This window comes from Belonocnema kinseyi, chromosome 6 (assembly GCF_010883055.1).
Source record: "Belonocnema kinseyi isolate 2016_QV_RU_SX_M_011 chromosome 6, B_treatae_v1, whole genome shotgun sequence".
NCBI lineage: Eukaryota > Metazoa > Arthropoda > Insecta > Hymenoptera > Cynipidae > Belonocnema > Belonocnema kinseyi.
The window spans coordinates 62,755,023-62,766,783 of NC_046662.1; the positions used below are offsets into that span (position 1 = coordinate 62,755,023).

General features: G+C 27.9%; 1 protein-coding gene across 1 annotated transcript in view; it reads left to right on the top strand.

Moving 5' to 3' along the window:
• LOC117174774 (serine protease filzig) overlaps positions 1 to 11,761 on the top strand; it is an 81,470-nt gene that overhangs the window by 66,898 nt on the left and 2,811 nt on the right. Inside the window, exon 7 of the mRNA XM_033364130.1 lies at positions 6,389 to 6,543. Coding sequence (XP_033220021.1) covers positions 6,389 to 6,543 — 155 coding nt within the window. The remainder of the gene's footprint in view (positions 1 to 6,388; positions 6,544 to 11,761) is intronic.

The window sequence follows — 11,761 nt, forward strand, 5'->3', positions numbered from 1 at the left end:
GGATTGCCCCATTTTGATCGTTTATAACTCGTTTATCAATGTGGTTGAAATTTTTTTCTTTCTGGCGCATTTGAGCGCATATGAAACCCTATAGCTTTTTATTTTGTTGGTCATCACTTCGTAAAATTTGGCGACCTCTATATGCGTTACACTGCCTATCATGCTATGATGATTTTGAAAAAATATTATTAGTTTAGAAAAATGACTCCAGCCCCCCCCCCCCCCCCCCCCCCCCCCCCTTCCCCTCATTTTGATCCCTGATTACTCGGTTATCAATGTGGCGCAACATTTTTTATTTTTGCTATAGCGTGCATTTGAAGATCTTCAAGGCCCTGTGAATTAAACTTTGATTTTTCAAATGAGGGGGAGGTTAGCGAGACGCTAACTCCTACAGTTTTGTGGCGCCAAATTTTTCATCTGTGGCGCATTTGAGCGCATTTAGAGCGCAATTCAGTGGGCTATAGAAAACCCGAAAATTAAGAGTGGGGGTGGTGTCACTGACCTAATAATATGCTATGATATAGTATGTTAACTCTCCACTCATGTATAGTGGCGTTCCTGGTTCAAATCCGGACTGAGGCAGATTTTTTTTTGTTTTCTTATTTTTTTATTTAAAAGTTATAGTCCAGTAATCGACACTATTTAACATTCAACATAGTATCATAGCATATCATAGCATAGGCATAGTTATGTAGGTATGTTCTATAAATATCATTCATTTTTGTCATAGTTTTTACCAGTCATATTTAAAATTGGAAGTATGAACGAGATTTTCTAAGCTTTGTATTTTATGGGATAAACGATGAGTTTTTACAAGAATAAGATTCTTTAGAGTGTCGTTTGGAAATATAGATGTTTTTTTTGCATCAAAGAAATGTTTGGTTCGAAAGTTACAAAATATAAATACCGTCTCGACCTAGATGATAGTTTTTTATTTTTCAATTAATATATTGAACAAATTAAAAATGCCCGCTAAGAAATTACAAAATTATATTGATGATAATTTTAATAAATAAAAAGAATGTTGGCAGCGAGAATCGAACCTGCAACATTTCGGCTAATAAGCTGAGCTACTTTAATTTCGTTGGACGCTTATAGTGTTTTCTATATATTCTTAAACTGTAAAAATTCCCTAAGTGGCCAACCATTATGCCGATTAATAAATCAGTACAATGATTGACCACTCCAGACATATTTCTAATTTAATAAAGTGCAAGAAACATTAAAAACGTGAAAAAAATTTCTAAAATACACAAATAATAAATGTAGAGATCACAGTGCTAAATGAGCACAACAAAAGGAAATAGGGTGATTTTTTCTACGAAAGAAAAGGGGAGATAGGGGAAATATTAAACGTGAATAAGATGTCTCATTTCCCTTAGATTTTTAGTCGCTTAATCTAACAATGGGAGACCGAAAAATGAAAATAAATTAAAATTAATGTGCAGAATTCCTGAAAATAAATCTAGGAATCCAGCGACCAAATTTGGAGAACCACCATAAAATGTTCCAATTGAAATTTGAAAAAATATGAAGAAAAACACTTTTTTCTCCTAAAAAGGAAAATAAAATCATTTTCCTCCTTGTACAAAAATAAAAAAGAGTAAAGAAATGTGAGAAATAGGATTTTATATCTGATTTTAATCTCATTTCAATTTCTTTAATTTTAATAATAAAATTGTAAAAGGTTCAGTTACCGTTGGTATATTTTCTAATGTCCCCTGAATACCTTAATAATAATTTTTTAAAGCAGTAATATGCGCTTTTTTGCCTCTTTCTTACATATTTATTGTATTTTTTATTTATTAACATTTCTGTAAATATAATTTTCTTCAATATTCTCCAATAATTCTGCTAATAATAATATTTTAATTGCCCATATTCACGGAAAACAGACTTCTTTTAACTTTATCATGTTTTTTGTAAACAAATTTTCTTTCGAAATGTTTACCTATTACATTTGAGACTTATAAATGAGATTATAAATGAGATGATTTGAACGGAACATTATGTTTTTGATCAGAATTTTTTAACAAAAAAGTGACCAGTCAAAGAAATATTTGCTACGGAAAGTACGAAATGCGATTAAAAATACAAATTTTCGTTTCTAAAACTTTCATCGTACGTGTAATTTTGAATATGATTATTAAACATTATGTAAAAATGAATTACATTTATATAAAATCTGTTTTTTTTTTTCAAAAAACATGATAAAGTTAAAAAAAGTTCGTTTTTTCATGAAAATGGCATTAACAAATTATTATTCATACAATTTTTGATGATAATTAAAAAAGCTATATTTATAAAAATGTTAATAAATGAAAAAAAATAGTTTAAAAAAGTTCAGGCGACGAGAGTCGAACACGCAACCTTCCGGCTATGCAGCGCAAGTGCTACTGCCTGAGCTACCGGCCGATAGGAATTGTTTTTTGCCAAACTGTATCTGACCTGTGGGGAATATTTCAAAGTTGATTTTCTCGAAATCGTCAAATATATATTATTCAGTATGAGCATAATTGAATTCAATTGAAATTTAGTCGATTTGATTTGAATTTACCTAAATTTATCTGAAATTTGACTGTATTGAGTGATTAAATTTGACTGATTTGCGTATGATTCTCATGAATTTATATTACTTTTCAGTTATTTTTCTAGAGTTTCTTTGAATTTGCAGTTGATTTGACCATAATTGAATTATATCATATTTTAATTTAGTTTAATTCAATCTATTCCACTTGAAATAACAAGAATTTAATTTGAAATGATAGTTTTCAATTTCAATTTAGTGGACTTTATTAAATACAAGAATTCAACATAAAATAATAAAATTTAACTTAAATGTATTTGTTTCTCTCTGTTAATCGAATTCAAAGGAATGTTCTTGAAATTCACTAGAACTTACGTAAAATTCCTTAGCACTAAGTTAAATTGTCCAAAATTCAATTTAAATTTACTGCAATTCCATTATAATATAATGGCATTTAATTAATAATTTATAAAATTTAATTTGATGCTTATATAATAATTAGTTTAATTACTGCTATTTATTCCAAATTTAGTAAAATAATTAGCCATGGATGATATCGAATCAAATCGGGTCTGTAACATGGTTCGAATATATTATTATTGAAGCATTGCATTTGAAAAGGAAAAATTGGGTCATCGATTTCCTTTCTTTTTTTATATTGCATATAATAATACAGTAATAATACTATACAATGACATAAAATATCATAACATAATAATATAATAACATACAAAATAATATAAACCAAATAAAAATTAATGTGGTTGGAGGAGTTTCCAAAATTAGACCAAATTAAAAAAAATTGTGCCTGCTATTATTAATCGAACGAATAACAAACTTTTGTGCAAGCATATTATATTAAAGAAAATTTTAAAAAATTATAGAAACATTAATGTTATATAGTTTATTTTAAAAAAAGTTTTTAATTGTTGCTTTTTTACTTTAGGTATGCGAACTTTTAAGCGAAATGAATATAAGTTGTGCAGTGTGCTTAAGATAAGCATGAATGATTAAAATGTGTTTTTTTGATATTTAAAACAAAATCCATTTTTTCGGACGTGAAAAAATAGTTTTTCTCTAAAAGCTTATCCTATCATATTTGGTTAACACAGTTTTCAATTGCTAACATTTTTTAAAATTAGAGTAAATTTTTTCTAGCAATGCTCACTATATATTTCTTTATATAAACAAATTAATCAACAAAAATTCTTTCTTACGGATTAACAATACTTAGACATTTTTTTGAAAAAATTTGAATCACCATATATGAAAGAATAATATTCATTTGCCACTTATTACATGTTGAATATTTCTTTTAACATTAGATATTATCAATTATCATAAACAAATTAATATATTAGCTGTTATTGAATAGATAGGTCTTCGGATTTTCATGGAATGGACTAGAAATTACCTTTCAATACAATTTTCGTCATTACTTTATTTTCCTGTGAAAATTATTAATGATTTAAACAAGTTTAATAAACAAATGCACAATTAAGACATTTTTTGTAATATATACTTTGTTTTTTCATATATATCTTTAAAAAATGTCATTTTCATTCGTTAAAAAGTAGCATGAGGTTTAATTTGCTTATAAAATTATATAAACAAAAAATGTTTACCTGCTGATAAATTATCTACGTAGGAGTTCATTGTGTAGTTACTGATGATTAATGTAGTTTAAAAAAATTTGTGTGTTTAAAAATAGCTGAATAGTGCATTTTTTATTAAGTTTGTTTAAACTAATAATAATTTTCATCGAAAAATAAAGTAATCTCCAAAATTGTTACTGAAAAATAATTTTTAGTCGATTTCATTAAAACCTAAAAGCCCATCTATTCAATAACAGCCACAAAATTAATTAATTTATTAAATTTGATGACATTATTTAAAAACACAGTTAACATGTGATTAGTTTTAATTAAATTATTATTTCTACATACTTTGCAATGAAAATGTTATGAAATAAAATACGTATTTATGAAAAATAAAGCATTTTTTATATTTGCATACCAATGTCATTAAGCATTCTTAGAGACAATTTACACCTATTTTAAACTTTTTTGAGCAATTCCAAATAGTTTTAACAAAATAGGAGAATTAATTTTCTAAGAATGTCTATTTCTTCAGGATCGAAAAAGTTTGAGGATTTGTTTTAATTCAAGAAACACAGTTTGGTACCTTGCGTCGAAAAACAAGAACAATTTTTGTATTAGATAAAAAATATAAAAATTGACATACGTATTTTTTCGATTTGCAAAAAAAATTTAATTTATGATTTTAAAAATTCTATGCTTTTTAGAAAAGACTCATTTTTTTCTCTAAACCTCTGTAACTTTTGAGAAAAAATTATTTAAAATTAACGAAATGGCAGCGTTTTTTCTAAAAAATATTAAAAATCGATTTTCTTCAAATTTTGAAAAAATGAAAAGAATATATTTTTTGGTAACCCCACCTTTTTCATTCTTCTAAATATTTTTGAAAAATTTCTGCTAATATTAGAAGGAAAACATATCATTGTCATGCGGGCTAAGCCATGTTTGAGCCTAGGAATTTTTTTTCCTGAAAATGTAATATTTGAACTTTCCTCGTAAACAATGAAAAATACCGCAAAAGAACATTAAAATTTTTTCTTAGAACTTTTTAGACGTGCAAACTTTTATCTTAACAATCTTTCATATCTGTCGTTGTTTCCAAGAAAATGTAGAGAATTCGATTGTAAGAAAAAAGAATTCTCCTAGCTACAAAAGTTATTTAGTAAGCGTCAAACTTACAAGACATCTTTATTATTAGAGTACAAGTTCAAAAAAATTTTTTTCATTGGCAATAGTTTAAATCTCATTTTTTTGAGAAAATTGATTTTAAATATTTTCGGAAAAACCGCTGTCATTTTCTTAATTTTACATATATTTATAATTCTACGGCGGATTTTGAAGAAGACTATGAAAGCTATTAGAATCAAAAAGAAAGTAATAAATATCTCAATCAGATCAGAAGTAATAGAGGTTCAGAAATGGGTTTTTGGACAACAAAGCACAACATTTGAATACGCGTAAATTTTTAAAAAATGTCTTCTTTTTTTTGGAAGTCGAAAAAATACATATCGCCTTATTTTCTCTAGAAACAACATATTTTCTCCCCGAAATAGTCTAATTTTCAAATTGAGTCGTTCTCTAGAAAAACCAAGTCGACTTGGATTTTGACACAAAATTGACACAAAGATTTTTCAAAATTTCTTTTTACAAATAAAAAAGAACACGCTATAATTACTAAAATGTATGCGCAAATTAAAAAATGTATATTTTTATTTGTAAAAAACATTTTAAACAGTTTTTTATAGCAAAACCCTCCAAAAGCATTATCTTGTACCCGAAACACTTTTCAATATGAATTGATCATTAAAAAAATTTAAATTCTTCAAAAATTATAGATTTTTAGAATACTCTCGAAGATATTTGCTAACTTAAAATTTTAAGATATTACAAAGTAAATAGATGACAGATTGACATAAGAAATATATGGTCAAATAGAATAGGAAATTTTGTAAAATTAAATTTTTTCTGAAAAAATATCCACTTTTGTCGCTCCACTGGGAATCGAACCACAGGACTTCCGATTGCCGGTTGGTTGCTAGAGAGATCGAAAGAAGAATCTTTTTCAAAAATATACGCTATCTCGAGCCAGGCGTTACATTTATGATAAGAGTAATTTGAAGGAATCTATATTATCATCAGAAATAGTTAACATCCATTAGTGTAGATATCTTTTTCACCACCGTGAAAATAAAAATCAAACTATCCATCAAGTTAATTTTGTGATTTAGGAATTATTAGAGAAAATTTTTTTATCAATTTTCAGATGGTGGAGTTCCTTCAGTACTGCAGGAAGTGCATGTACCAATAATGGAAAATTCAGTATGTCAAGAGATGTTCCAAACGGCTGGTCACTCCAAGTTGATCCTGGATAGTTTTCTGTGTGCCGGTTACGCGAATGGACAGAAGGACTCATGCGAGGTACGTACCGCGAAATTTGCACCAACAGCCTTAATTTCACTTTCCTTTATCTCTTAAATTAAATCTGAAAATGTACCGCTAACAGGTGTGTGCAATGTGTATAATGTAAACTGCAAACCTAAAGAGTATGCAAATATTCTGCAACATATACGAGCAGGCTGGATTAAAATACGATTCAAGCGATTATAACGGATCATCTCACATGATCCACTTATCTGCAAAAAAAAACTTTTATCATGCTTGAGCAATATTTTGAAAAGTGGATATTTTATTACTTAGATACCAAGATTTGTGGTAGTAAATCCCATCTAATTAAAACAAGAACGCGAATATCTTTTCTCAAAAGAATGCTAGTTATCGTACATTTATTGAACGTTTTTGCTGGTTATTGCTAGTAAAATTAGACATAAAACGGAACAAAACATTATTTTAGATACAAATTTTTTTTTAATCATTAATTCATTTTAAACAAAAAAATGTTTTTTCTATGATAAAAGATGGATTTTTAACAAAATAGATAGAATTTTAACGTAAAATGCCAAGTTTTCAACTAAAAGACGAATTTCCAAAAAAACAAAGATTCATTACTCAAGCAAGAAATAAAAGTTTATTTAAATTATTGAACCTGCGAGCCCTAAGAGAAATTTTCTCTACAACCTAGGGATTTTCAAACAAAAAGTATGAATCTTCAAACAAAAAATATTAATTTTCAGCAAAAACTTAATTTTTCATAAAACTGATGCATTTTTACTCAACAAACATGAAATTTCAAACCAAGAAGATTTTTTTAACCAAAAAAGGAGACCATTCTTCAAAAAAAGATTGATAAAATTACATTTTTTTTATATGTAGTTTAACTTTTACCCAAAAAGTGTAATTTTTATTTTAAAAAGATTAAATTTCAACAAAATAGTTCAACTTTTAACCAAAAAGATAAATTTACAACTAAAAATATAAATCTTCAAACACAAAAAAATGTTACCTTAACAAAGTGATTCAAACAAATCTTTCAAATAAATTAGTAGAATACTGAAGCAAAGATGAATAATTTTTAACCAAAAAGTTGCATTTTCATAGAAAAAATTTAATATCTACCGAATTTCTGTTTAAAAATATTTCAGTTGACTTCTCACGGTCAAAATATCGATTTTTATACGAGAAATAAGTTTCGACTAAAAAAATTGAATTTTCAATCCAAGAGACGAATTTTTTACCATAAAGAATAACTTTTTAACAAAATTGATGAAATTTCTCTTATATAACATAAATTTGTATTAAGTTTTTTCTCTAAATTGAATTTTTATAGGAAAAATATTCCAGTTGACTTTTCAAAATCAAAATATCAATTTTTTAAACAAAAAATAAGTTTTTACGAAAAGAATTAAATTTTCAATCCGAAAAGGAAACTTTTTAAACAAAAGGGATTAATTGTTAACAAAATAAAACAATTTTTTCAATCAAAAAGATGAATTTTTAGAACTAAATTTCTGTTACAAAAGATTCCAGTTGACTTTTCATGATCAAAATATGGATTTTTAAACAAGAAATAAGTATCAACGAAGAAAGTTGAACTTTCAATTAAAAAAAAACGAACTTTTAACCACAAAGGAAAATATTTTCATTTATATTCAAGAGAGATGAAATTAGTACTAAAGCAGATGAATTTTTAATAAAAAACGACACATTTTTTTTAAGTTCAATTTTCAACTATGAAATATTTCACTTAACTTTTAAAAACTTTAACTTCTGTTAAAACAGGTGACTTTTTAATTTAAAAATAATATTTTTCAAATAGCTGATATATCAATTTTTCATTCAGAAAAGATTTCAGTTCTATTTTCAACCCTAAAATATTAATTTTGAACAAAAAGTACGTTTTCTATGAAATAGTTAAATTTTCAAAATAACAGCAGAATTTTCAACAAAAATTTAAGACTTTTCAAGAAAATTGTTGAATTTTTAACTAAACTGTTGCATTTTTATTCAAGAAAGCTAAAACTTCTTCTAAAACAGATAAATTAAAAAAAAACTTCAAATAAACAGTTCAATTTTCATCCAAAGAAGATTCCAGTTCATTTTCCAACACCAAAATAATAATTGCGATCAATAAGTTCATTTTCTAGTAAATAGTCGAATTTTTAACCGTATGAATGTTCAAAAAGATTGCTATCTGCAACCAATCAGTTGCATTTTTGTTCAAGAAAAATGAAAATTCTACTAAAACAGGTGAATTTGTAAATCAAAAAGACAAATTTTCAACAACAAAAAAATAATTTTTATCCGCAAAAGATTTCAGTTGACTTAGCAGCAATAAAATATAAATTTGAAACTATTCGTAGTACTAAAGAAGACGAACAAGTTATCCCCACGAATTTTTTCGATAAAAAAATTGATCAGAGTTATTGCATTTACAAAATTAAAATTTTAAGGCAAATGACGCGTAATAGGAAATTATGAGAAAATCATCCATTTTATTTATTCTTTAAAGTATGTTCCAAAAAAAGATTCACAAATTTGTTATAAATTACTTTTTGATAGGATGCGTAATTTTAGTCATATACGTGAAAAATAATATTAAAAGTATACAAATTAAATTTTTCTGAGAATGGCGTAAGTTACGACAAAATTTAATTAATAAAAATTAATTGTACACCCAGAAATTATATATAATTTTGTAATCAATCCTTTTTTTATGGAACGCACATTTTTTCGTTACAAAAGTGACACAATGTACAAAAAAAATTAATAGGCGAAAGTCGTTCACACTATAAGGATCTACAAAATTGTTATTAATAATTTTTGGATATAACAAATATGATTTATTTTAATCATTAAAAAATAAGTTTGAGGCCATTGAGACCATTTTCTGGTACTTTGCAATTTGTTAAGTGCGTCGCATATATTATTTCAGCCAATGAGCGAAGAAGTTGGAAAATATTGTTCAGGTTAAAGTAAAGAAATAGAGGTATTAGCGAACAGTCGTGAAAAATCGTGTATTTAGTTTACTTTTTTTTTAATAGTAGCAAAATATAGTATCGACATGCCAAAATTGGGGAATTGGATAATATAATATTTCAGAATGTTTGTGAATTTTCCGGAATATGTGGGAATATTCAGGAATGTGTAGGGATATTTAGGAATAAAAAGAATATTAAAAATATTTGGGAATATAAAGAATTTCAAGAATATCTGGGAATACCTGGGAATATTGAAAGAATATATGGGAATATTTTGTGAGTGCACCAGGAATATCGGAGTGATCCATTTCTCGGTTTAGAGAGTACATGAAACGATTGACGTGATGGATGCAATAACTCGCTAAGCACTCGAAACCGCGTAGAAAAATTGTCCACTTGGCACAATCTATCGATAAAAAAGAAGTGACTAAAACGTAAAACAAAATATATCTTTGTCTTTAGCTGGACGCGGCCGGAGATCTTGTTATTAAACTTTTTTGTTTAACAGTTATTACTCAAGGTAAACAATAAAAAATTGGACAATTTTTCTATCAAAAATCGATGTTTTATAAAACCCAAATCGCGATTATTGGGCCGTTTGTCAATAAAAATGTTGGAAATTTGTATGATGTATTATCAATTTATAAGCGATGGCTATAAATAATGCACTTTTTTAAATAAGTAACGTTTGTTTTTGTTTAATAATAACATAATTTCCAACGAAAACGACGATTCGCCAACTTCGAACAGTAGGCCAGTCAGAGAACTGGACTTAGAGAAGGTTTTTCTGGAAATCTGAAGAAAATCTATCGAAAATTGTGAAAATTGCAGCGAGTTCAAATCAACGCACGCTGCTGCTGAAGCGTTTTGGATGGTTTTCCTTCAATGTTCAGAAAAAGTTTCTCAAAGTCTAGTGAACAACTTTCTCGCGATAAGTTATTCCAACTGATATTTTTTCGATGACCGAGTTACTGGTCGAAGTTGGCGAAACATGATTTTTGTTAGGAATTAATTTGTTATTAAACAAAAACAAATTACTTTTTTAAAACAAGGTGCGTTTGCTTATAGTCATTGATTATATGCTGATAATAAACCACAAAAATTTGAATATCTACAAACGGCCGAATAATCGCGAGTTGAGTTTTATAAAACATCGATATTTGATCGGAAAATTGTCTAAGGTTTTATTGTTTAGCTTGAGGAATAATTGTCCAATGAAAAAGTTTTATCAGACAAATTTGTCGGCCGCGTCAAGCTGAATGGAAGCGTATTTTTTTTACGTTTCGTCAGCTTTTTGAAATTAATAGATTGTCCCGAGTGGACAATTCTTCTACCTGGTTTCTGTGATCTTAGACTAGAAGCGTGCTGCGCGCGCGGGTCGCTTCGCTCGCTAGTTTGAGCGCGCCTAAGCCGCGCGGCTGTTGGTTCTCGCGCTTCGCGCTCAATAATATATTTATCTCGCTCTCCGCGCTCGGTAATGTACTTACCTCGCGCTCCGCGCTCTGTCTTGGCATTACCCTCCACATTTGTGCACAGACCACAATGCGAAATTTTTTACATTCTATGTTAAAAACTATTATATTAAATGTCTATTACAATTTTTTGTGTGTACCTTGGTCTGGTACTGCTTATTCTGATATTGCAAAATAATATTCACATTTTATTTTTCCTGATCCTAATAGGGCCCTGCCGTGATTGTTTAATCATTTTCCCTTTTCTTACGTGAAGCTGAACACTTTTTTTTAATTTGTCATTAAAGAAGGTTCTCAAAGTACCTACGGCCTTGGCGATTACATTCTCATTGCGATAATCGCACTTCGCGCTTAACAGTTCGGTTATACAGGCTCTAATTTTTTTAAATTTTGGGATAATCAAAAAATTCGGCTAGAATAGTTTTGAAATATATTTGGTATCTAGTGAAAATTTGAAATGAAATTTTTGGATCTATGAAAAAAAATAAATTTTTCTTTCAATGCTGAAATGCTTAAATACGGTGGAGAGTACATACCACATAGAGTTTGCGAATTGATAAATTTATGTTTCGAGATGGGAGACGTCCCAGACGATTTGAAAGAAGCGATTATAGTACCAATATACAAGAGAAAGGGAGATAAAGGCGAGTGCAATAATTACAGAGGGATTAGCTTATTAAGCACCGCAAGTAAAATATATTCAAAAATACTTATTAGTAGGGTAATGAAAATAACGGAAACAAAGATTTGGGAAGTCCAAAGTGGGTTTATGCCAGGAAGGTCATGTAC